Source organism: Neurospora crassa, linkage group V (assembly GCF_000182925.2).
Source record: "Neurospora crassa OR74A linkage group V, whole genome shotgun sequence".
NCBI lineage: Eukaryota > Fungi > Ascomycota > Sordariomycetes > Sordariales > Sordariaceae > Neurospora > Neurospora crassa.
In genome coordinates this window covers 6,360,274-6,384,857 of record NC_026505.1, presented here as the reverse complement: position 1 = coordinate 6,384,857, position 24,584 = coordinate 6,360,274, and the positions used below count along the sequence as shown (strand labels likewise).

At 53.3% G+C, this 24,584-nt stretch overlaps 11 protein-coding genes across 11 annotated transcripts; 4 read left to right on the top strand and 7 right to left on the bottom strand.

Moving 5' to 3' along the window:
- Nucleotides 1-248: 248 nt before the first annotated feature.
- Nucleotides 249-3,952, top strand: NCU07162 (hypothetical protein). The gene has a single exon (XM_952294.3). It carries the CDS (start codon nucleotides 1,023-1,025, stop codon nucleotides 3,798-3,800), a length of 2,778 nt encoding a protein of 925 aa, XP_957387.3. The 5' UTR covers nucleotides 249-1,022; the 3' UTR covers nucleotides 3,801-3,952.
- A 301-nt stretch (nucleotides 3,953-4,253) lies between these two features.
- NCU07163 (hypothetical protein) lies at nucleotides 4,254-4,926 on the bottom strand (the record flags this gene model as incomplete). The annotated part of the gene is made up of 3 exons (XM_952295.1): nucleotides 4,254-4,304; nucleotides 4,389-4,821; nucleotides 4,886-4,926. The coding sequence occupies 3 exons, from the start codon at nucleotides 4,924-4,926 to the stop codon at nucleotides 4,254-4,256; spliced, it is 525 nt and encodes a 174-aa protein (XP_957388.1).
- An 828-nt stretch (nucleotides 4,927-5,754) lies between these two features.
- NCU07164 (hypothetical protein) lies at nucleotides 5,755-6,794 on the bottom strand. Its single transcript, XM_952296.2, has 2 exons — nucleotides 6,633-6,794; nucleotides 5,755-6,577 (listed from the first exon to the last, which is right to left on the bottom strand). The coding sequence occupies exons 1-2, from the start codon at nucleotides 6,671-6,673 to the stop codon at nucleotides 6,109-6,111; spliced, it is 510 nt and encodes a 169-aa protein (XP_957389.1). The 5' UTR covers nucleotides 6,674-6,794; the 3' UTR covers nucleotides 5,755-6,108.
- Nucleotides 6,795-6,975: 181 nt separating this feature from the next.
- On the bottom strand, nucleotides 6,976-7,840 carry NCU17051 (hypothetical protein). Its single transcript, XM_011396560.1, has one exon. The coding sequence runs from the start codon at nucleotides 7,476-7,478 to the stop codon at nucleotides 7,170-7,172; it is 309 nt and encodes a 102-aa protein (XP_011394862.1). The 5' UTR covers nucleotides 7,479-7,840; the 3' UTR covers nucleotides 6,976-7,169.
- A 789-nt stretch (nucleotides 7,841-8,629) lies between these two features.
- On the bottom strand, nucleotides 8,630-10,429 carry NCU07165 (mannose-6-phosphate isomerase). The gene is made up of 2 exons (XM_952297.2): nucleotides 10,119-10,429; nucleotides 8,630-10,049 (listed from the first exon to the last, which is right to left on the bottom strand). Exons 1-2 carry the CDS (start codon nucleotides 10,266-10,268, stop codon nucleotides 8,820-8,822), a joined length of 1,380 nt encoding a protein of 459 aa, XP_957390.1. The 5' UTR covers nucleotides 10,269-10,429; the 3' UTR covers nucleotides 8,630-8,819.
- Nucleotides 10,430-10,628: 199 nt separating this feature from the next.
- Nucleotides 10,629-12,831, bottom strand: NCU07166 (hypothetical protein). Its single transcript, XM_952298.2, has one exon. The coding sequence runs from the start codon at nucleotides 12,733-12,735 to the stop codon at nucleotides 11,389-11,391; it is 1,347 nt and encodes a 448-aa protein (XP_957391.1). The 5' UTR covers nucleotides 12,736-12,831; the 3' UTR covers nucleotides 10,629-11,388.
- Nucleotides 12,832-13,365: 534 nt separating this feature from the next.
- NCU07167 (isoflavone reductase) lies at nucleotides 13,366-15,098 on the top strand. Its single transcript, XM_952299.2, has 2 exons — nucleotides 13,366-14,167; nucleotides 14,227-15,098. Exons 1-2 carry the CDS (start codon nucleotides 13,536-13,538, stop codon nucleotides 14,624-14,626), a joined length of 1,032 nt encoding a protein of 343 aa, XP_957392.1. The 5' UTR covers nucleotides 13,366-13,535; the 3' UTR covers nucleotides 14,627-15,098.
- Nucleotides 14,782-18,785, bottom strand: NCU07168 (hypothetical protein; the record flags this gene model as incomplete). The annotated part of the gene is made up of 5 exons (XM_952300.3): nucleotides 18,458-18,785; nucleotides 17,926-18,391; nucleotides 17,596-17,845; nucleotides 15,946-17,148; nucleotides 14,782-15,390 (listed from the first exon to the last, which is right to left on the bottom strand). The coding sequence occupies exons 2-5, from the start codon at nucleotides 18,345-18,347 to the stop codon at nucleotides 14,782-14,784; spliced, it is 2,484 nt and encodes an 827-aa protein (XP_957393.3). The 5' UTR covers nucleotides 18,348-18,391; nucleotides 18,458-18,785.
- Nucleotides 18,786-19,691: 906 nt separating this feature from the next.
- Nucleotides 19,692-21,726, top strand: NCU07169 (MFS glucose transporter). The gene is made up of 2 exons (XM_952301.3): nucleotides 19,692-20,017; nucleotides 20,072-21,726. The coding sequence occupies exons 1-2, from the start codon at nucleotides 19,928-19,930 to the stop codon at nucleotides 21,551-21,553; spliced, it is 1,572 nt and encodes a 523-aa protein (XP_957394.1). The 5' UTR covers nucleotides 19,692-19,927; the 3' UTR covers nucleotides 21,554-21,726.
- Nucleotides 21,727-21,995: 269 nt separating this feature from the next.
- On the top strand, nucleotides 21,996-22,735 carry NCU17050 (hypothetical protein). Its single transcript, XM_011396559.1, has 2 exons — nucleotides 21,996-22,133; nucleotides 22,207-22,735. The coding sequence occupies exon 2, from the start codon at nucleotides 22,386-22,388 to the stop codon at nucleotides 22,650-22,652; it is 267 nt and encodes an 88-aa protein (XP_011394861.1). The 5' UTR covers nucleotides 21,996-22,133; nucleotides 22,207-22,385; the 3' UTR covers nucleotides 22,653-22,735.
- Nucleotides 22,736-22,836: 101 nt separating this feature from the next.
- On the bottom strand, nucleotides 22,837-24,255 carry NCU07170 (hydantoin racemase). Its single transcript, XM_952302.2, has 3 exons — nucleotides 24,041-24,255; nucleotides 23,781-23,939; nucleotides 22,837-23,716 (listed from the first exon to the last, which is right to left on the bottom strand). The coding sequence occupies exons 2-3, from the start codon at nucleotides 23,889-23,891 to the stop codon at nucleotides 23,036-23,038; spliced, it is 792 nt and encodes a 263-aa protein (XP_957395.1). The 5' UTR covers nucleotides 23,892-23,939; nucleotides 24,041-24,255; the 3' UTR covers nucleotides 22,837-23,035.
- Between the last annotated feature and the right edge of the window lie 329 nt (nucleotides 24,256-24,584).

Sequence of the window (24,584 nt, the reverse complement as noted above, 5' to 3'; positions counted from 1 at the left end):
TTCTTGTCATGACCTAAATCGTCAGGAAGCACGGAAGCGAAATAGACGCAAGGAGATGGAAGCTCTTTGCCATGATGATCCCCATCCCCATCAATAGACGAAACACGGAAACTGATTTGGCATCTTCACTGTCTGGCTGAAACATGAATGCCCCGGAGAGGATGAAAAGTTCGAAACATGATTGTTGCCAAACAAAAGACCACACACTCAAACAGAGACAAAAATAGCCGCGTCCACGCATCTGCATTGGACTCCCCTTTCGCTTGAATCAACGAATAGCTGCATTTGCAAAGGTACGTTGGTCAGCCAAGGTCGCAATAGGAGCCCAGAAAGGGTGTTGTTCAAGGGCTTCAATCGGTTCGCTTCTGCCGTTGAAGTTTGAGAGGGCCATGGTTGCCCCTGCCAGCCCGTCTTGAACAGTCGGAAATATCTCGTCATAATCTGATGGATGGCTTCCACTTGGCTTGGGTTCCCCAGAAATATCTGCCACCGATCGATGAATCGCCTGGAGAGTTCTCGGTTGGGGCTGTAGGCTGCCTGCATGCCGAGGGAATCCTACAACCATCAGAATTGGACTCTGCCTCTCTGCCCTAGAAAACCTTGCCCGTGCAACGGCGACGGATTGGACATGGTGAGAGCTGTTCCAGGTGTCCCGCCTCATTCAGCGCCAAGGCAGCAACATAGCATCCAGTGAACATCCTCCTCCTCTCAGCTTGACTCCCATGTTCACTTCGGCAGTGCGGCACTGCTCTACCGTACTACATACTCGGTCGAGTGTCTGGTGTGACATGCGATGGGTGGTTTTGTTCTGGAAAGGAGGCAAAGGATATAATTACCCCAGATGAGAACGACCAGGGAGCAACCTATACACTATTACCCCATCACCACGACTTTCAGTACTCCAGCACCTACATTACTAGATTCAAGATATCCACTACGTCCTGAACTTACCCATCCGCAGCAACCATCATCGCCACCCCCTATCATCTCTAGAGACTATCACCAGACCCATCACAGCCAACATGCCATCCCGGGTCTCATCCCCCTCGCTCTCCGAGCAGTTCTACTGCAATGACAGTTCCTCCGTGTCATCAATGTCCTCCCGTCGTCACCTCTACGGCCCCTCCTCCATGTCCTGCCGCTCCTCCACCTCACAAGACTGCTCCCACCCAAACTTCTCCTTCCCCCTTCCCCCTTCCCAGCCCACCTCTAGCTCCCGGGGCCGCGGACTCAGGAGTAAACCGTCCAAACCAACCCTCATAAAGACCCTTTCCCCGCCACAGCCCACTACCCGCTCCCGAGCCGCCAGCTTCGGCAAGCGCACAAGGCCACACGCCACCCCCGTGGTACCGAGCCACGACGAAATCGCCTTTCCCGTATCCTATGAAGACGCATGGGCCGGCTCCCGCTACGGGGAATCGGCAGTAGCCGACGGCCGCACCGACCTCGACCGGGCGCGCATCTTCATCACGCGGTTTATTTCGATGAGCTCCAACAACCCGTGGGTGAACGCGGAGCTGCGGGACATAATCACCAACCGCGAACTGTGCCGAAGTGTGGCGCACGTGGTGTGGGCAGTGATGCACCGCGTGTTTGGGAACCGACATGCCGACTTTGGGGTGACGCCGTTGGTGCAGGCTATGCGGTTTATCCTCATCAAGGCGAATATCCCGGCTGAGGTGGACGTGGGTGAAAAGGCGAGGCAGGTAGTGGATTTCTTCTTTGATCCGACGTTGCATAGAAACTTGGAACCGCTGCCTTGCGAGGAGTTGGTGATTTACAAGTATCCCGTGGGCAGGTTGAAGGTTTGTATTGTCGGTGGAGGGCCGACGGGACTGGCCAGCGCTATCTCTTTGGCGGAGAAGGGAGGGGGAAAGATTGAGGTGCATGTGTGGGAGAGGAGGTGGGTGAGAGATGAAAGGACTGGAGAAGTTGGATATCCCCCAAATGCGAGGAGGAGAGATCAGGTCGTGACGCTGCAGGATTCGGTCACGGATCTGTTGACTCCCAAGTCCTTCCAGGCACTGTTTGCTGGACGGCCGGAGAGGGTCTGGCCTGGCTCGGCGAATATCCAGATTCGCAAGGTGGAGGACCGGTTTCTCAACAGATGCCAGGACGACGACTTGCGTGGGCTGATTCATCTCCACGCGGAGGGCGTCACAAGGGAAGAGCTCAAGAACGGCAAGTGCGGCGATTTCCACGTTCTATTGGGCACTGACGGCGCTGCCTCCTGGGTCAGGCGTGACTACTTCCGCGGCTACGAAAAGGAGCGCGGTCGGTCTTATGCCTTGGGTCTGGCCTTTGACCGCGGTTCCGCCGGTGGACTGCCTTGGTCCCAACCGCTCAACATGTTCCTCACTCTCGGCCAGACCCGGTACCTCCTCAACGCCTCGGACCATGACGGCAAGGGGTACCTGAACATGCAGCTGACCGAAGACGAATGGCACAAGATGGTTGGCGTGGATGGTGAGCCCGTTCACTTTGGCTCCCCGGGTTGCTTCCGCCGCGAAGACGGATCTATCCCCGAGGGATTCAGCGAGAACCGCGTCTTCAAGCCTTCCGAACACCGCGACTCCTCGCTCTGGAAGTCCATTGAAGACGGGCTCAAGCTCTTTGGCTTCAAGGAATCAGAAGTCATCAACGTCGTCCGCATCCCCATCGTCGTACAAGCTGTGCGCGAAGGCGTGCAACGGCTTCCCCTCGAAGACTCTCGCTTCGTCCGGCGTCCGCACGCCCTCGTAGCCGTGGCCGGGGATGCCGCCATGACGGTACACTTTTGGCCGGGTCGCGGTCTCAACTCGGGTATCAAAGCCGGCATCGCTTTCGGTGACGAGCTTGTGCACGCTCTCAACCGCGGAGAGTTTGCCGGTCTTCCTCTATCGTCAATGAAGCACTACAACGACTTTATCCTCAAGCTGCAAGACCGCGAGCACGACAAGCGCAGCATCCCCATTCTCAACCAATCCGGCACCCCGGAGACTCTCGACTGGCTGCTCAAACAAGCCTCGTCGGTGCCAGACAACGTGGCAATTGACTGGCTCGTGGGCGCCATGACGCAGATCGCCGACCGTCTCGAACAGCGAGAAGATTGGTACTTCAAGCCCGAGATCAATGTCGAAGCGCAAATCCGCATCGTGCTCCGGCAGATGCACTCCCTTACTCTCCGAGAAATGGCCGTCTCGTTCCCCTGGCCGACGCGCGAAATGGCCGGTGCCGAAGTCTTGCCGTGCCGCTCTGCAAAGCCGGAGCCCCCCGAGACGTGCAAGAAGGCGGAGCAGAGGTGGTTGCAGCAGCTGTGGGGGATCATCAGCAAGGAGCCGAGTGTCGAACGCAGGCCCAGACTCCCTGGTTCGGCATCGGGAGGGAGCAATGGCCGGTTCGAAGCGCCGCGGTTTACCGTGCCGACGCTGAGGAGCAAGTCGTCGTCGCCAAAGCTGAGGAATGGTGGTTTCGTGGACGACAAGCAGAGACCACCGATGCCGATGGGTCATCCGTTGATGGCGCAGCAAGGAATGGGGCCGGGAGCGTCTTCTGGATCGCCGCCGGGTAGTTTGAGGAGGAGCAATGCTAGCAAGAAAGGGGGAAGCATTAGCGGTTTGCCGGTGCCGTCAGATTTTGCTGTTGCTGAGACAGGAGTAATGGGTGGACGACAGAGGAGTGTCAGTGTCAATACGGGTGCGCAGGGTCAAGAGGCGGGCAGTGATGGGGGGTTGACGAGGTTGATGAGTGTCAAGAGGCAGCCGAACCAGACGATGCTGTGTGAGGCCATGGCTTTGGCTTTGTTTGGTGTTGGCGAGTGATGGAAGGGGAGATTGGGCGGGTGCGACGACAAGAAATTGCTTTTTGGGCTGGATTTTGAATGGGAAAGGATACCTCTACCCAGAAGATGCTTTGGTGTTTGGTGCTTTGAATCGGCGTTTGGGATGACGTGATTTGGCGGGTTGAGGGCAGGCATATGGCGCTGGAGTCACTCCTTCAGAACAGGTCATTACAGTCAGATTAATGCCTGGGTAATACGATAATCGCATCTTCAAGTTGAACACTGAGTGATTGATCCGATCTCTTGGCAGCAGTGACACCGGCTCGTCCCTTCCTCAATGGAAAACCCCGGTCTGACACATCTGAACTGAAAGGTGAATTCTCTGACCTTCTCTGAGCTCCTTCCTTTTTCAGTTCCTCTCATGCCAATCGATGCGCATATCTTCCACTTTATTCCATTCTGTTTCTCCAATGGACGTCAAGCACATCTTACTTCAAACTCTCCGTTCCCTCCGCCTTCCCCTACCCCAATCCCATCTCACTCCCTAACAAGCAGCAGTCTTCACCGCATAAACAGTCGTACACCCAATCTTATTACACACATCCGCCCCTCCACACGGAAAACTCACACTTGCCGTCGGCAGCGCCTGGCACCCACACGGCTTGGTGATGGTACTCGTAGTCGTGCACTGCGGGACGAAGCAACTCTTGCAAGCTGTTACCGTGGCCGTGACGGTAGGGCATTGTGCGGCAGGCGAGGAAGAGCAGATGTCGGTCCATGTCTTGGTGGTGGTGGAGATGGAGGTGACGACGGCGGTTTCGGTGACGGGGACAGATACGGTAGAGGTATAAGTGGAGATTTCCGTGGTGGTGACGTGCTGGATGTAGGACTCGGTCGTGGTGCTGATGCTTGTGCTGATTTGGGTCTCGGTCTCGGTGATGGTGTCGTATTCCGTATTGGTGACGGTGCGGGTCACGGTAGGCGGACCTCCTGGGTTGGCGGTGGTGCGCCGGGTGGTGGTGATGGTGGACGGTTGGAGGGTGATTTGGCCGAGGACGGAGCTGGATCAGTTAGGTGTAGTGTTAGAGATTGTGATGTAGACATTGAGGGGATGGGGGATTTTACCTCGCTGCTGCAAGGAACAAGACCGCAATCTTTTGGACCATTTTGACAACAAAGGCTGGAGCTGGATACCTCTAGGTAGATTGAGATGGAAGACAGGATATTCGGTCAATTCACCTTGGATATCGCTACCAGGCTGTCATGTTTATTTCCTGTGAAGAGGAGACGCCGAGCTTTTATCTTCATCACTGACCAATTCTTATTCGATGCGGCCTGTCGAGCACCGTAAGCTGAAAATAGCACCTGAATAGATCCCTTCGTAAAGTCCCTAAATTGTCAGTTGATTCGGGACATGGAGCCTGCCATCACGAACCGAGGATGAAGAAAGCCAAGAAATCTCGACATTCGACTTTTGCACGGATCCTGTGCTCTGGAATTGCGGTCCTTGGTGTTGTGCGGTGGTAATGGGAGCTGAGTGTAAGGCAAGCCAATCAGTCGTCGCCTCCAAATTGCCTCGTTATTGCCGAATAGATTGGTGTTGCACTTTTAACTGCACTAGCAGTCCACGTTCCGTGAGTGGACTTCGATGCTACCACGGTTTGGGATCGCGGATCCAGGTTTCCATGGACGGGAAGTTATAAATAGCAGCTCCGAGCCAATTCACCGATATCTGGGGTAGGTAGGACGGTGTGGGTGATGAGAGAAACCCGATTCTGTAGAGGTAGGTAGGTACCTACTTGTAAGCAATGGGTGGTTCCCGCACCTCGGCGATGTCATGAAAACGTCAATCCTTGAGTTGATCTTGATAGAGCCGGGCTCGACATGGGAATTCATTGTGCATGGAGCTCAGCAGCGTCGAGTCCCACCGATTACAGGAACCCAAGGTAAACCTCAAACCAATCAACAAAACTCACTGGACAAGCACATGTGAATGTGTGTGAAAGATGAATGGACCTTTTTCTCTTTAGATGACTAAACTACCTAGGTATCTAAGACCCGATGCTGTGTCTGGCACTTCGGACCGGACATGGTCCAGCCGGAATGCCAAGTATACACCGGCGCCTTTGAACACTGGGGTCTCCCAAATGTTCGAAATACATTGATGTATCCCTTCCGCCAAGTCAAAAGCCGCAAGACTTTCACCCTCGTTGATACCTAGTGTAGTACCATCTTTTGCTTCTCTTTGATCCTCCAAAGTCATGCAAGCAGACATCTCATGGCCCTCAAGGTGACCATAAACTTTCACGAAACATGGCGCAATATTTCGTGCATGAGGTGTCGGGGCTTTACAGCCTGTTCCAGGCATAGTGCGACGGAGAGGCGCTGGGAGTCTCAGAAGAACTGGGAGTCTCAGAAGAACTGGGAGTCTCAGAGGCACTGGGAGTCTCAGAAGAACTGGGAGTCTCAGAAGCACTGGGAGTCACACTGGGTGTCGGAGTGGCGGTCACGTAGTAGTACGGGTACTTGTGATGATGACCTTTTCCATGCTTCTTGGTGACAGTGACCGTAACCGTGTCGGTCTCGGTGACAGTGTCGGTCTCGGTGACAGTGTCGGTCTCGGTGACGGTGTCGGTTACGGTGGCGGTGACGTAGTTGGTGATGGTGTCAGTGGCGGTGACAGTGTTGGTGACGGTGTCGGTGGCGGTGACAGTGTTGGTGACGGTGTCGGTTTCGGTGGCGGTGACGGTGACGGTCTCGGTGACCTTGGGCCCCTTGGGCCAGTAGGCTCCGGGAACCGCACCTCCAAGGACGGAGCTAGGTTATTGTCAGCGAGCACAGAGTGATGAAAGGGTGTAAAGGGTGAACTCACCTCGCCGCCGCGAGAAACAGGACTGCCGTCATTTGAACCATCTTGACAAGGTTGAGTGTGGATTGAGTTGAGAAGTGAGTAGGTAGTAGTAGTTTGCTTGGAGGTGGTCTGTTGACTTTGGAGTGTTGGGTGCTGTGATAAAAAAATGTTTCTGTTCCGCGAAGGGGAGACGGTATTTTATAGACAATTCTTGTCAACGTCTCGCCCAACGTAGCCCTTCCAGCCAACGTGGAACACAAAGCACATCATCTCAAGCACATGGCAAGCCGACCTCAATCTACCTAGGTAGTTAGAGATCTGGCAAGGCAAGTCAAGCCAACTAGGCAGAATGTAGGCACATCCAAGCAACGTCAAGCCAAGTCGAGTCAATGTAGGATGTAAGCAAATCAACCTGAGGGAATTCAGGGGGTTGTTGACGCCTTGCTTGGTGACTTGTGGACAATCGCATGCGCCCCTTTTCGTACCCATCCAACACATTGAGTGCGTATTTTGTTGCGGTGACCCAAGTGAGATTGTACGTGCAAAGATTGATGCAAGTCAATTCTGCCCAAAGAGGGGATCACAACTCGGCGACGAAGCTTCGTCCCCTCGGCATGATCCAATGTCTGGGGTAGAGGTATGTAGGATCCGTTGCCTGTCAAACCGGGTTCGGTTGACAGTGTTGAGGACCACGAGAGATGCAAGCTGAATCCAAATCACATCCCGATGCTCTGGTTTATCGGACCCCGACGCATCCAAACACTCAGAGACATATCGCAAAGGGACCGAAAATGACTTATGATGACAGGGCTCATGGTGGAATAAGCAAGACCGACAGATGACATGCTTTTGGTCTTGAGGTATCATATCCAAGCTGTATCATCCTCACGACTTCGTGTAGGTAAGTATCTTGTTGCTCTTTCCAGCCTTTTCGGCGGCGGCGGCATGCGAACATCGCATAGACCACCCTAGTTCTGGCTCCTGACGACAAGATTTCCTGCTGCCTGTCAGTCATACACTTCAAAAGCTGCCACTGGGGATCATCGAAGTCCCTTCTCCGACCAACAGAGCCTACCGTGAGAGATTTTGCCGAGGCTCGCCAGTCCATCTCCTCTTTTGGCACCAGGCCAGATAGAACAAAGGAACAGCACAAATCTGTGCAGGACAAGCGCGAACCCGTACATTGAACCGCACCCTAGTTGGAGTGGATGGTGGGTAATGTCCTCAAGTTTAGACTGACTAAGCAAACACATACCTCGTATAGGTCTGCTTGCATATGCTGGCTTAGGGAGCGCTCGTTCTGCGCTGCCGGGCGCTTAAAGAGGAGACATGGTTGACGATGCGCGCGTTTCTTCTGCGTATACGGTAATGCTCTTCCTCTCCTTGCCTTTATGCAGTTCTCATCGTTCCCGACGTCTGTCCCCCACCTATCGACCCAACCCTCGAGAAAAGGGGGGCACCGCAAATCTGGGTAGCGCTGCTTCTCGCATGCTTCGCCAGGCTTTCCGTGTACCGGCTTTCCCCATATGCCTGGCTTCCTTGCTTCTCATATTGGTGTATGCCTTTCCATCAGGTAGCCTTGTGCTATTTCTCAAGAGTGACTTGCAGGTCGTTCATGTCAAGTACCTTTCGGGTTGTCGTCGGGGTCAGGTTGGCCGAGGGTTCCATGTTCTCGTAAGTGAGTAAGAGGCAAAGAAGAAAAGACGTCATCTGCAGCGCTGGCTGGGACTGCTCATCGGGATCGGCAAATTGCAAATGAAGTTGCGCTTGGAGAAGCTAAATTAGCAGGCAGGATGATGCGATGTGGGAGATTGCAGGTGCAGGAGTTGCGCGCTGGGGAATGCGGGTAAGTTGGAGCGTAGCAGACAAGAAAGGAAAGAAACTCCAGGGAGGACCAAGGCACGCACATGACACAAGACGTCAAGAAAGGGTTGGAATGCGGGATAGCTCCAGATCTTGATGGGAGCCTGTGGGGAATGGAAGCTTCGGGGCGAGGCATGGAGGATACACTGGCATGTGGCAGAGGAGATTGGGAGATCTCCAGAGGGAAAAAGCTGAACTTGGAACCCGCGCCTGGCGGTGGAGCTTTCGAAATCATTACTGATAGCTGACTGAGCAACGAGAAGAGAAATTGTACGATATGGGGTGCATACGCCCTACTCCCACCTCTTTTTTCCGACTGTCATTCCACCATCATAGCTTGGGCAGTCAATTCCCATTACTTTGCTCATCCAGCACGCAAAAGGCCTTGAAAGTCTCAAACTTGTCATCCTCGCTTTCGAGCACACACTCGGCCGTAGCGCCGACAAAGAAAACGTGGCCCTTCTTGATCTCCTGTACCTTGGGGCCGACTGAAATCTTGCCTTGACCCTGGGTGCAGATGATGATGCTTGGGCCGTCAATGGGTTTGAAGGTGACCTTGGAACCTTGGCTCTTGAGCAACGAGCGGACGACACTGAACTCCTCAATTGGTGGGTTGTACTCTACAATCTCTGATTGGGAGTCGATGGCAGTCTGGTTCAGTGTCGCGCCAGCTTCGCGCTTGTTCTTTACATCCTGGGTGTAGTCGGTGGGCTCCATCTTCTGCTGTTCAATAGGCGCAAAGTCGTATGTAAGCATATTGACCAAATTGTCAACGTCCTTGAACTTGGGGGTGAAGCCTGCGCGCACAACATTGTCGCTGCTGGCCATGCATTCGATGATGTCACCGCTGATGTAGGCATGGATATCGTCTGCCCTCAGATAGATCGCTTCACCCGCCTTCATCTCGACAAAGTTGAGGAAGAAAAGGACAAAGAGGCCGTAGTCGGCACCAAATTGTCCGTGTAGACGACCGACCAGCTCAGAGAGCTTGGCCCCACCCGGCGAGGGGACAGCAGTACCGGTGAAATCCGCGCCAGCGCTCTTGGCCGACTGAACGAGCTTGTCGGCAGCAGCAGTCATGTCCGCCTCAGATGAAGCCATGAGTGCACCAAAAGCACTTTGTAGAACCTTCTTGTTCTCCGCCGTGGCCTCGTCCGATTCGTTTCCGTCATTCCTCTTGACAGTCTCGACGAATGCCTTCGCCTTGTCCTCACCCACCAGCTGTCGCAGAGCAGGCACGTTGTCGAGGAAGTGGGCAATCTCCTTCAACGGACGGAAGCCGCAGAGGCCCTCAAAGTCGCTAATGGCAATGGCCATCTCGGGCTTGTGGTTGTCATCGGGGTAGTTTTTGGGGTCGCGGGCATGCAGCTTCTCGGCGAGCTTCTTGTTGGGGTGGGCCTGGATCGATAGGGCTTTCTGGATGGACAGGACCTTGAAGAGGAAAGGCAGCTTGTTTTGGTAGCGCTCGGCGATGGCGGGGGAGAGGAGAGCTTGGTTGTCTTGGATGAGCTCGAGCAAGGTGCGGCCAGTGTGTTTGTCCTTGGACGGATTGGAGGGGTGCGTGCCCATCCATAGCTGTTGGTGGTGAAGGTTAGCGGTTGACGCATGAGGACACGAGGGAAAACAAAACGGGCGTGTTTCTACCTCGGCATATGGCTTCTCCTCATCAATCTTGAACTCGTTGTCATCAAGCGAGGCGGCAGCAAACTGGGCGGCGCGCGACGAGTTTCCCTTCTTTCCCCATTCGTACGAGTTGACCCCGCATTGGAGCTGGATGAGAGGAACTGGAAGCATGGCTGTGGATGGAAGGTTTGGACTGGGTCAGATACGGGTTGAGGCGACGGCGTTGAGTGGTGGCAAGGAAGTATTGTTGTCGACCAAGACGACAACGACAACGACAACGACTCAGAATGCTGGTCAGGTCAGGGGAAAATAAAGTTTGGGACGGAACTCCTCATTATGTACGTCACTCCATGAAAACGGGACGAACAGCTGAAACGACTGTGGAGGCCCAGGCTAAAGTCTAATTTCACGTCGTCACTAACACAATTTTGCCGCTAGGGCTATGGGCACAGTACTTGTTAGGGACCCCCCTGTTCGTGGGTACGGTTAGCGTCATGCACTAACAAGAGCAATGTGCCCGTTGACAAAGTGAACAGGACTGACCGTGACCACTCGGGCGGGCTTCATGAATGCCCTAGGTGACCGTTGTAGGTAAGAATAAATGAGAACGTAAAAAGGCCACTTCGCCCAACTGACATGCAGAGTTTCCGGGCATGGACGAGCTCAGAGTCCAGAGTCCAGAGCTGGGGCAGAAACCGGGAGGTCTTGAAACTGCCCTGGTACCACAGTATGTCGAAGGGTGCCGGTACGAGATCCGTCGCTCTCAACCCACCCACCAACGACGTCGTGAACTTCAGTGACTGTGCCGTGTATTCCCACATGACTTCCTAGACGGTTTCACAAAAGACGACAGCCCAGACAAATGGTATCAGTCTAATCCTTCTAAAACCCTCTTCCCCATGGCCCCCTTTCCCCAACCAACATGATCAAAGATGGTGTCTATATGCCACCATTGCAGTTGAAGGGGTTTTGCTATCAAACGTAGTATGTATCTCGTACAGACAGAAAAAGAAAGGACAATGCAAATGACAAAACACATACAAGCCCGCAACTCCGACCCAAGAGAGAGAAACACATGAAATTATATGCCCACATCCACATCCACTGGGTGGCATCACCTGGTCCACTTCCACAGGGCCTCGGCCTCGGGATCAACCTCAGCCTCCACGATAAAAGGTCTCGGGCACTACCGAAACCCCGGACTCCTCGGCGTCATCGGGCTACTTCTTTGACTGCTTCCCCTTGGTTGCTTAACCGGCGACGACCCCGAGCACGTAAGGCCTGACCACACCTAATCATCCGGCGTAACATCTCCCTCCTTGCCCGTCACCTTTGCAAACACGGTCCTCTGGCCCGCATCCTCTTCCTCCTCCTCCTTGCCGAACTTGGTCATGCTGAACTCGGGCACCCTCCTGCTCATTGGCCTGAGGAGACCGCCGGGGTTCTGCCTCGAGCGGCGCTTGCGCTCCAGCTCGCGCTCCTCCTTTTGCAGGGCGCGCTCGTCTTGGTCGTTGAGGAATGTGCCTTCGAGCGAGAGGTAGCCGTAATCACCGGCGAGACCAACGTCAAAGTTCTTGATTCTGAAGCGCACCTTGCCCGAGACCTTCTTTCCGGAGGCGTCGACCCAGTAGCCGGTGGTGTGCACTTGTTCGACCACCTGCAGCTCTTCGCCGTCCAGCTGGTCCTCTTCCTCTTGTTGTTCCTCCTCCTCCTGCTGCTCCTCCTCTTGTTGGTTGTACGACTTGTGGTCGCCCTTGAGATCTACCCACTTCCACCCCTTCGGCAACCTCTTGGCCTCGATACTGGCGTTGAACCTCCCCCAGCATTGCACGCCAATGTGGCCTTCGGACTGCAGCTGGACAACACCCTCCATCCACTTGCCGCGGGCAGGCTTGAATATGTGTGCGTCAAAGGTCAGGTAGGCAAAACCGACGGCGTATTCGTCGACCGAACGTAAGAGGGCAGGAGTCTTATCGGTGGGCGGGTTAATGACGGAGGCTTGAACGGGGCGCTCCGAGAGGTTCAGGTTGGTATAGCGGAGGAGAACGCCGCGAAGGACAGGGGAGTAGTGGTTGAGCAGAGGTTCGAGGTGTTGGGCGGCGACGTTGGTGATGGGCTTGTCAAAGCCGCAGGGATAGAAGGGCACATAGAGCGAGTGGACCTGTGTGTAGAAGGGGAAGTCGGCGTCGTCGTCAGTGGGGAAGGTGGTAGTGGTGTCGACGTCCATCGCATCGGTTGTGGTCTCGGGCTCGGGCTCGGGGGTGGCGGATGCTTGTCGCTTCTTCTTGTCCTTCTTGTCCTTCTTTTCCTTCTTCTCTTTCTTGTCCTTGCTCTTGCGCTTCTTCTTTTCCTCAGCCTCGGATTCTGATGCGACGGCCGCCTCCTGCTCAGGCTTCTCCTCCTCCTCTTCAGGCTGCTCTGGCTCAGCCTCTAGCTTGCTCTTCTTGGACTTTTTCGACCTCTTGGCCTTCTTGTCGGTCGTCTCGGTTTCTAGCGACTCGGACTTGGACTTCTTGTGCTTCTTGGGGGCATCTTCAACGGCGGGGACCTCTTCGGCCTCTTCTCTAGAGCGCTTCTTGTCCTTGTGCTTCTTCTCGGACTTTGTGGGTGGTGGCGAACCGGCTACCGATTGAGACATGGTGGGCGACTGGGTGGTGTTGGCGACCGCGGGGGTGACTGGCAATTGGCGGCGGCGCGTGGTGGTTGCGAACTGAATGGGCCTTGAAGTCGACCTCGCAACTGAATTCGCGATTATCGATGCGAACAAACAAAAAAATTGTTGATTGCTTTGCCTGCCGCTGGGCTGCAGCTTTGAATCATTGACCAATGAAATAGTTGCATCTGGAAGTAGTGGGGTCAAATTCTACATGGGAGGACCCATTGCCTGCCCCAGCGCAAGGGTCTTGAAGTCCCCTGCCATTGAATCAGTCACCTCTCGAGCTTCTGTCAGCCGTCCAGCGAAAGCAAGAATGACGGATGTAGGGTCCGTCCTTTACTGATGGGAAGTCGGGACAGGTACACTAATCAGCGGCCGTCGGCCATCATCAACTCAGAGCCAAGTCTTCTGGTATTGATAAATGAAAACCTCGTTTGACAAACATCAGGCATATTGCCTCCGGTCGCCATGCCGTGTCCATGTCCCGGTGCGGGCTCGACAGTCGGGAGATCTTCGCCGGTGTCACCCGGATTGCTCCCGGTGCGGGGCAAATGTGGGACACTCACCTCACAGCCTCACCCAATTTCACTTCCTTTACGTGCTTGGACAACTTGTGCTTAGAAATACATATATAGGTTGATAGAAGAACGAATTGGAATTAGTGCAATAAACAGTTTATATCTCCTTCGTTCGCGACGTGTAGAGCTCCGACTGATACACCCACAGAATCGCCCACCACCACTCCCAACCTCACACCTCACCACTCGAACCTCAACCCCAAAATGTCCAACGACTTCAAACCCACCAACGTCCTCATCATAGGCGGCACCGGCACCATCGGCGCCTACATCACCTCTTCCCTCCTCTCCGCCGCCACTCCCAAACCCTACACCACTCTCTCCCTCTTCACCCGTCCCGGCTGGGACTCCGACCCCTCCTCCCAAAAGACCCAACTCATTAAGCACTGGCAATCCCAAGGCCTCAACGTCGTAACCGGCGACGTCGAATCCCTCGACGAAGCGGGTTTCACCAACGTCTTTGAAGACGGCAAGTTCGACACCGTCATCTCCTGCCTAGGCCGCGCCACGCTCAAATACCAACCCAAAATCATCGACGCAGCTGAGCACTCGAAAAGCGTGCAGTGGTTCTTGCCGTCCGAGTTTGGCACGGATGTGGCGCATAATGAGAAGAGTGCCCAGGAGCCGACGCACGTGGGCAAATTGGCGCTGAGGAAACACATCAGGGAGAAGATTCGGCGGTTGAAAGTCACGTATGTGGTTACTGGGCCGTACTTTGACATGTGGCTTTATCCTACGCCGGGCTATGAGCAGGCTGGCGGGTTTGTGCCGGCCGAGAAGAAGGCGTACATCGTTGGTGATGGCGAGGGCAAGGTTGGGTTTTGTACCATGTGGGAGTAAGTGTGATTTTCCTGTTTATTCCTCATATTAAACCCATACACTAACACCCACCCAGCGTCGGCAAATTCGTCACCGCCACCCTCCGCCACCCCGCCCAATCCTTCGGTAAAGCCCTCAAAGTCCAATCCTTCATTGTGACCCCCAATGAAGTCCTCTCGGAATTCCAGAAGCAGACCGGCTCCGATTTCGAGGTCACCAAGACCCCGCTCCCTGAGATTGAATCGCTCGAGGACATCCTCTGGGACAAGAAGAGCGACAACCCGCAGCCCAATCCCCTGGCTACATTCGTCACGCTGCGTAGGATCTGGGCTCGGGGTGGCACGCTGTACGAGAAGAATGATAATGAGGTATTGGAGGTCAACCAGGAGAATTTAGATACGTTGGAGGAAGGGGTGAGGAGGTACTTGGCCGGTGGGTACAAGGGGGAGACGTTTGGGGTGAAGGCCCGGGCGTGAGGGGCGTGCTGGATTCGAGACGGAATGCATGGGGAATAGGGAAAGAGTGCTGGAGGTGAACACTGACTTCAAGTTGTGCTTCTCGAGGATGGTGACTGCCATTCCTTCAACACTTTTATTTCCATGTCCACTCTCGCTCTATCCGCTCGCCCTCTCTAAGAGCTAATCCAGGAAGAGCTAACCTCAAGCCAGTATGAATCTTCTACCAGCGTGCCTACGCTCCGCAAGGCCTCCTCTATCACCTCCCGATACTTTGCCAACCATGGCAAGTGATTTGCCGAGCAGGTCAAGTTCTTGAAGCTCCTTATATACTCCACCGCAAAACTGTTGAAAGAATTGGCGCCAGCCAGATTCAGATATTCCTTTTGAGTGAGGGGGTTTCCTCTCCCCCATATTTCATTCAGGCTGTCTTGTAACTCCGGTATAGAAAAGAACCTCCCGTCCTGCGTCAAGCGAATATTCTCAAGCTGGGAGAGCAAGCGATTGGCATCGTCGTGGGTGACTGACTTCAAATCGATGTGGCTTGACGTGCTTCTGTGGCTGCCTCTTTCATACACATGGGTCCTTCGTCCAGCTGCCAGGACCCTTGGACTGGACTTCTTCAGTCCTGCTGCCCGTCTCCATATCGTATCCCTGTCCGTTACCGTGGCCGCCTTGTTCTCGCCAGTACCTGCTTCTCGACGAGCCCATCCTAGGGTTAGGAGCTCTGCGGCATCTGCTGTATCGCATTCTATGACCACCAACTCGGCGCTGCGCGCCCATAACTGAGAACCCAGAAATTCAGTGTCGATGTGCCAGTTGTCATGCATCAGTGAATTCTTCCATACTTGAAGGAGGACTTTTTCTTCGTTGTGTGGATAACGCTGGAAGAAATTTTCCACATATTTCCGTGGCTTAGACAAGATTTCGAGGTGCTTAGAAAGTTTTGTCTGTCCGATTCCAAAGTAGGATGGAGATGTCAATGCAGCAAGTAGAAGTAGTACTGCAGTTCTTTCGTTTGCCGCCAAGGTTGGCCGACTACTACCATTGGAGAAGCAGCCTTCCACGGTAGCGGAAGAAACATGTTCCGAAAACTCGAGAAGAGGATGTCCAGCCAAAATAGCTTCGACCGATTTGGCGTTTTCTGGCAACACTGGCAACTTCCTAGTGTATCTGGAGAGTTTGAGCTTCGCGGAAAATATAATGAAGAGGTAGATGAGGTAAGGTCGTGACCGGATAACGTCCACATGAGGACTAAATTGAGGATATCGGACAAAAGGGATGACAATGTTGTGGTACCCACGTACGGCGTACATACCTGCAAAATCTAACGGACTCACCGGTGTGAATATGCCGTCGCCCACTTCGACCATACGCCTACATGCTTCGAGAAGCATGATTTGAACGTCGCCTGGTAATGCGCTGTCATCCCAATTGAAATGAACATCTTCCACAACGTGATCTGCATAAAGATCCCTGACATTTGGACGGACATCATGCCAGTGCCCGGAAAAATGAGGATTAACCGTTTTCATAATCATGAGGTACGCCCTGGCAACATCAGCCTGTAATAGCCATGACCGGAGCTCGCTGAAGGTAGACGTGTCATGTGCCATGATTTGCTGGCCCTCCGGAGTATCTGTAAGAAACTCGAGTGCGGATCGATGAATGAAGTCAATGCTGCCATAATCGCCATGTTCTAAAAGCCCAGCACTGCGTGTCTCTACGCGCTTCCCAAGTTTTTCGCACGTTGCCTCTAGATCCGAGGGAAAGGACGCCGTGTCATGATTCAGATATGCCAGGGAAATGGATGGGTCGAGGGCGGCAAGGAGATGGAACGTGGTGAAGAGCTTGTCGGATCTATGGGAAGGCATACGCCACCAATGGATGATCAGTCGGAAATACAGAGCAGCCTCTTTCCTGTAGAGATATCGATCATCGTTCAGGCGCTCCCACATGTCTTTGTAAAGTGGGTACAGGCCCGCTGGCATCTTGTCCAGCCGAGCGTACAGGTCGGATATATCATCTTCGTTGGTGAGACCCCTGAAGAGACTTCGGACCGCAAGGGCAGTCCACAGAAAAACACCATCAGCCATGTTGCAGAGCTTGTTGACAAGTTCCTGATATTCCTTCTGGTTCTCAAGACCCACGACCTCATTTGAGAGTAGCTCAGCCTTGGCGTATTTCTCCATGTCGGAGCGGGTAAGGTCCTGTAGCCGCAAACTGCATAGGCCGCTCAATTTATTCTTGAACACAGGCCCCGGTCGACTGGAGACACACATTTTGACATTATCAAGCGTTGACAGCCTCGCCACTAGGTCAAGCAAATCGCGCGGGTCATCATCAACGCTTGCGTTGGATGATCCGAACTCGTCGAGGCCATCCACGAAGATAAACACAGGTCTGGTTGCGATGGCCTGGAGGGAGTCCATCATGGTTCTTTCTAAGTCCTCAAGTGTCCAATCTCCCCAGAAGTCCTTGAGCTTCAGGTCGGGGAAAGTGTCGATAACGTGATCAAGGGCGTGCTCATCGTTGGATAGCAGCTGATAGAGTAGATTGAGAAGGATCCCACGCAAACTTTTTTGATGCGGCGAACCGGCGGCCCAGAGGAAATGTGAAAGGATGAGTGGATCTTGGCCGTCAGCTTGCCTTTGGGGGTGCCAGAGAGCGGGATTGGTGACGATAAATTTTATGAGTGTGCTTTTTCCAGATCCAGCCTTGCCTTGGACCCAGTAGATTTTGTCATTTGGGGATTCCAGCCAACAAGGAAAACAACTCCACGAGAGGTTGTTCTGGTGGGTTGTGCGATGTGGGCAGACAGGTGTCAAGCTTTCTCCGTCGGGCTCACCCTGGATACTGTTTGATGCTGACTGAATACCCTGTATCATCCATCTACACGTCCCTGCGAAAGCCGGTTTGACCTGGCCAAAACGTTCACCCATAGTGTCATATTTGAGGCTCTTGACAAGTCGTTGTCGCTTTCCCCCTACGGAAGCTTCTAGGGACGTTTCCTTGATCATTGCCTGTGTCTTTTTGACTTCAGAGGCAATGACTGTGGTTGCAGCATTTTGCACCGTGAATTCGGCCTTGATTACCTCCACAATGGAACCATGGTTTGATGTCAAGAGGTCTTGGAGATTAGCCTGTCCTTGAGAAATAGCCTCTACAAAACATCGGAGGGTACTGTCGAGTTGTTGAAAACCATTATCCATTTTCAGTTGAAGCGCGTTGTTTTGGTTGCTGGTACATGATGATGATTTGGACAGTCAGCCGGCGCGAACAAATAATTGGATTTGTTGCAAGATTCATCATGGCCTTACCAGATACGCAGAAGAAGGCCGGACTCGAGCACCTTTTGGTAATCGCGCATTTTCTTCTCCAACTTGTCGATATTTCCTTCTTTGAACTTTGCCCGTAAACCCAATCGCAATGAGGGCAGGACTTTGCCTTTGGCAGAGGGACGGGTGAGCTTGTCGACCTGAACCCTGAGAGTAGAAATGGCGTCGAGGCATTTGTTTGCGATATCAAGCAGGTCCTTCTCATCCCGTGTGACTGGCTTTGCGGATAATATCGAATTTTTGAGGCTCGTGGTGATTTGGGCGGAATGGGCCAACAGTGTTGCCTTGCTGGGATCTGGGGAGCCGGTACGGAAGATGGTGTGGCATACGGATGCCATTTCTATAGCAAAGCCGATAGTTTGCATGACATTGCACGCGAGCCCGAAGGCCTCGAGGCCGGACATTTTTTTCGATGGCGGCGTGTTCTCAGAGACGAGATGCTAGACACCTGAACTTGGACTTGTGAGTAAGTGTTCCACCGTGGGAGGACATGGCGACGGGGCGCTCCACCTACCTATACATATGATAAACCCCGGCTGGCTGTATAGTAGGTGGATGTTGGCCAAGCAGGCTCCGGGCAGGCCTCCTGGTCGACCACCATGTTGGGCTGCAGCAGACTGGGCTGCAGTGTGGGAAGACATGCCGGGCACTTGCGCGCGCTGCTACCCAATGGCCTTGCATCTCGGGTGAAAGCATGTCCTCAGTGGCTCGGGGTTTCCAGAACTGAATTCGAGACTCGAGAGGGGTCGTGTCAGCTACTGTAGTTCTGAATGTCGTCTGTTGAAGCGAGCGCGCATGTGCTGTCACGATGGCGGTCATGGTGTGAGGCTTGAGGTGGAAAATGAAACATCAAACATGACGGATGCTGATTGATTTGGAGAAGCAAACCGAATGGAGACCGCACAATGGTCGACTTCAGTTGGGGGAAGAAGAGAAGCTTGAGCATATCGGAATGGAAGGTACAACTGAAGTCTGCCGTAGTAATATACCGTCCGTCCCTACTCCCGCCTTCCGCTCACCAAGTTCCTATCCCAAGTGGAAGTGAAAGGTCAATACTTACCTACCTACGTACCGTAGAAGTGGCCGGGAAACCAACTGAAACCGGACATGGACAGTCTAATTGGAAGGTACTTAGGTATCTGGCCCGAATTAGCCAAGAAACTGGAAGAAGGCTGTGGCTAGTATATTGTGATATGTAGAGAGGTCACAATAATCCGACAGCAGACGCTTGGATGTATATATATCGACTGTATCCGCCCGCGTGGTCATATAACGTGCGTCGAGGTACTAAACACATAGTGCTGGCTGTCTCTCTCCGTCGCATGTTAGGGCGTACAACGGTTTTGTACACATCCCCTAACAGGTACTTCCAAAAATAGCACCATATCAATGCTCCTTTCAGAGACCGGCGCCGACGATCCAGCTGAGTAGGGGCCGAAGTTTATAGAGGTAGGTACGTGCCTCCACTGTCAGTTTGGTACGAGTTATCTCGCTGCCCAAAAGAACAATTCCCCATTACAATTCCCGATTGTTCATTCTAGCATATCGAGTCCTCTCATCCATCATGTTGCAAAGTATTTGGCATTGGGCCATGTCTAAGCGGCTAGGAAAATTACCGAAAACAGTTCCTGATGCATACTTCAATTGTAAGCGCCAGGATCCCCAGCCCATTCCCCGCTGACTTGGCAGGCCCAACCCACAGCGGCGCGGGGACAGCAAGTCCCCTGTCATTTCCCATTCCAGCGACCTTCCGTTATTCCTTGTTGTCGACTTCCATCGTGAGACACGACGGAATCTCCAACATGACGGCAACACCATCATTCCACCATCTCCTCCATTGCACCAACCTACTAGACCTATCATCTCTTGAGATACCATGACCCTTCTCTAGTTGAGATTTCTACTCAAATTTGGAGTACTACCATTCAAGATTGGCCTCAAAGTCTTTACCGCGTTCCTCGTCGTGCGGGCCATCTTCAGAAACATGGCCGCCAACCTCCGCGACCTAACGATGTACCTGGTGGTGCTGATAATCGTCAGCACCCTCGGTCCTCTTCAGTTTGGTTTCCATTTGGTATGCGCCCCTTCCTTTCCAAGCCCGACATATCTCTACTAACAATCTTTCCAGGCAGAGTTAAACGCCCCCGAAGATGTCATCACCTGCCGCAAAACCTCCATCTCCTCGACCATCTCCAGCCTGCTGTCCTACGTCAAGAACTCCTCGAGCGATGTCGACTGCATCCCCATGACCCGACCCCAGTTTGCTACCGTCTCCGCCATCTTCACCATCGGCGGTCTCTTCGGCGCCCTGATGGCCGGGCCCTTCACCTCCTCTCGAGGCCGTTGGCTCTCCATGCAGCTGACAGCCGCCTTCTATATCGTCGGCTCCCTCATTGAGACCCTCTCCCACTCCGTCCCCGTGCTTTCGACAGGCCGTTTCCTGACCGGTGTCGGTGCCGGTGCCAGCACGGTCATTGTCCCCCTCTACATCAGCGAGATCGCGCCTCCTGCGCAGAGAGGATTATTTGGTGCTTTTACCCAAATCAGCATTAACCTCGGCATCTTGATCTCGCAAACCATGGGGTACTTCTTGAGTCACGATTCGGCCTGGAGGTGGATACTAGGATCTGGAGTGGTGGTGGCAGCTGCTCAGGGATTCGGACTGCTGTTGGCGCCAGAGAGCCCAAAGTGGACAGCGAGCGCCAGGGGCGATGTCGCGCAGGCGAGGAGGACACTTCAGCGCATCCGTGGCAAGAACGCTAATATCGACGAGGAAGTCGAGTCATGGGGCCAGGGAAGTGGGAGACCTACTAGCGAGGAGGAATCTCTCCTTCACAGTGTCGAGGACCGCATGGAGGGCCTGTCGCGCAGAGACACCTCCTCTCGCTCCAACTCTCCATCCCCTTCCACCTCTTCGCGTCCTCATCCCCACAAGGCCAGCAAACCCCATCTCGGTTTCGTGCAGGTTCTCAAGGATCCCAATACCCGTCCCGCCATCATTGCCGTGGTGGGCATCATGTTCGCCCAACAACTCTGCGGCATTAATTCCATCATCATGTACTCGGTCTCCCTCTTCCGCGACCTGCTCCCGCCTTCTTTTTCTTCGGGCCTCCTCACCATCTGCATCTCCATCATCAACCTAGGCACTACTACTGCCTGCTCGCCTCTGCCCGACAAGTTCGGCCGCAAGGCTTGTCTCTTGGCTTCTACCATTGGCCAGGGCGTGTCGTCTCTCGTCCTTGCTCTCTCCATCATGTTCGGCGTCAAGATCTTGTCCGCCATAGCGGCCCTGTTCTTTGTGGCTTTCTTCGCGGTCGGGCTGGGCCCAGTGCCCTTTATCCTGGCGAGCGAGCTGGTGGGTGAGGAGGCGGTGGGTGCTACGCAGTCTTGGGCGTTGGGTGCGAGTTATATTGCTACTTTCCTGGTGGCCTTTGGGTTCCCAGTGGTGAATGAGGCTCTGAACAGAATTTTGGGAGGCGCTGGATGGGTTTACTTTATCTTTGCAGGGCTGGCGGCGTTTTGGGCCTTGTTTATCGTGAGGATCGTGCCCGAGACCAAAGGGAAGGCGAACGCGGACGAGGTTTGGGGACGTACTAGGCGTGTGGACTGAGTGGTGAGTTGATAAGCTGGGCGTTTGTACTGTGCTTTTGCGTGTTGTTTTGGAGGACAGAGTTTCGTGCATTGCTCAGAGTATACTTAGGGATTTCTATAATACAACGGAAGTGAACTTCCCTTGTACAAGCAAGACAATATTACCACCTTCTATCTCAAATTACTATCAAGGCAATAACCAACCGCCAATCTGGCAATCGGTAAGCATTAAACTCGGCAACCGTAACCTCGGACGTCCGAACCAGCTTATGCAACTGCAGAAGTGAGCTTCGCTCGTGCGGAAAGAATGACTTGTCACAAGGATGAAAGCATGGAAACAGGGAACCTGACCCGGGCACTCCCAACAGGTACTTGAACCATCGTATCCCCGTCTCAAATTCTTCTCCCGGAAACCAAACTTTTTCTAGTACAACATTTCACTACTCAATACACTTATTCAAACCAAACCAAGCCGCCGCTCGTTGCCGTTCAACCAAACCATTGAAGTCGCCGCTCGTTGCCGTCAACCAAACCAAGCCGCCGCTCCAATCGTTGTCATTGTCAAACCAAGCGGTCGTCCTTTGTCGTTGAACCAAGAGGTATGCTTCTCGCTTGCTATTCTGCTCTCTACTTCGCCGTCTCCCCAACTCCTTTCTAATATAATGGTAGTAGGTTCCAAAATGACTACCCTCGCGACACACTGCACATGTACACTGGCGATCGAGTGCCCACTCGCCAGCGAATCTACAATCCCGGCTACGACCTGATTTGGCCTCAAACTTCTGCTCATCATTCCGGGCATCATTGTCTGGTTGGCCCTGAGTATCCTGAGATTTTGGGTCAGATCGGAGATGATATGGACGGCCATGCACGGTGAACGTTCGATAACGGAATTCCCGAACGCAAACAACAAAACTCGGCGGTATCAGCTCACAACATTTTGTTTGGTATTCTTGATATTCCTGATTGTTTGGCCGCTTGACATGGGATACTACATCATCACTTGGAAACCCGTTTCTGCATCACCCGACAAACCACTGCTGCTATCGAACACCCGCACAGCACCGGCAGAACAAGAACCACCACCGCCCTACTATAGTGCTATTGGTGTTGCATAAGGGGGGAGTTCATAGTGTACTAGACAAAATCTACTTCGAATAGTCCTAAAGGTTATATGGATAAATCAAAAGGAGTTAGTTGGATTTGCTTTGGCATTTTGAATGTTAGAGATGGCGTGCCCAAGGTTAGATTGTACATTAGTTAGCCATGAAAACGCATAGGAAAGTTGACACGAGGTCTCGAACTAACAGACCAACCAGTACTAGACTGTATGTATTGCATTCATGAATGAAGCCTTGAGAGAACAAACTATGATATACGATGTGACTTCTGCCCCGAGAGCTTGGAAAAAGGCAGGGGGCACTGCGACGAACTTGCGTACAAATCGCTCGAAAGGAAATCTCCAGCTTCAAAGCTAATTCCACTCCCTTTCCGTCCCTACCTACTGGGTAAACATTCTCCTATTTTTCACCATCTCATCCACCAGCCCAACTCCCGCTCTGACTCCATCAACAACCATGACCTTCTTCCCCCTTTCCTCGCCGTACTGCTCAATCGCAGTCCGGCGAATGATTTGCTCCAGTCCAGCCATGCCCGCACATCCCATCACCACACACTCCACATCCCCAGCCTGCAACAACTTCTTGGTCGCCTCGGCCAGTTTCGCATCAATCACCTCCTTGGAAATATCTCCATGGAAATCCCCCGCATCCAACCCCGTCGTCTGCACCCCGGCAAACTTTGCATTATTTCCCCCTTTCTCCTCTTGACCCAAGAATTTCTTGACTCCCACAGTCAGGTGCTCCTCCCAGTACTTGCCCGTCGTGACAATGCCCCATTTCTTCGTCGGGCCCGTGAGCAGCGACAGGCAAGTGAGGACGGATGCTTCAAAGATGCCCGTGACGGAGAGGGGAAAGCCGTTGGATGAAGCGAGTTCCGAGAGGCCGGGGACGAGTTGGTGCACGGAGTAGCAGCATACTAGGACGGCGTCGTGGTCTTTGAGGAGTTGAAGGTTGCTGCTGAGGTCTTGGAGGACGTGGGTGGCGGAGGTATCCAGGTCGGTGCCGTTGTTGATGCTGGCTGGACAAGAGGTAGGGGCTGTGTAGTAGGTGATTTTGATGTTCTGGAGGGGGGTGTTAGTCCACGTTTTCGGTTATTAGGGGTGGAGGAGAGAAGGGAAGACAGACGTCGGGGAGGTTTAGGCTGGAAATAGACTTTGCCATGCCATCGGTCATGGACTTGGAGGAGTTGGGGTTGAGGATCAGGATCCTGATTGGTTCTTGCTGGGCGGTAGTCATGTTGACGAAGGAAGGGGGGTGAGTGAGTGAGGTGAATCGATAAATGGTCTGAGAGGGAAATAGTCAGGTCTGAGTCCATTTTGGGAGGTATCATGAAGTACTCAGTTTGAAAGATTGACGATGGTAGAACCTGAATGGGAACAACCTACTAGTATCGTAATGAGTTGGTAAAATACCGATTGTATCGACGGCCTGAGTGAGAAAGAATAAGGCAACAAAGGGTCTGATAACCACAAATGAAGAATCAAAAAAAGAAGGGACGGGAAGAACCAATATCAATCTCCACTCTCAAATGCACAATCCATCCCGTCTGATCTCTCACGATGCCCAACAAGGTGCATGTACTACTGAAGGTACAAGTGCGAGTCTCATGCGGGGTATCACGTGGGTACCCTAATGCCTGCCACTTCCTTGGGGTCCAGAATCCTGCCAAGACCCGCTTGTCATCGGCGCTCGTCCTGGTCAAAATAATCGAGACCTTTGACATGATACCTTGGCTCCTTGGGTATACTGCTGACTCTCAAGTTCTAGGCAATTACAGAATGAAAATGTGTAAATAGGGCTCTAGCTGAGGTCTTTTTGAATTGTTATATTCCCTGTCACGGTCTTGCAGCGGTCTTTTCTATGATCTTGACGTCTAGTGAACTGGTTTACCTAGCCTGCTCGCTCGTCTCCTTTATTTTGGCTCAGACG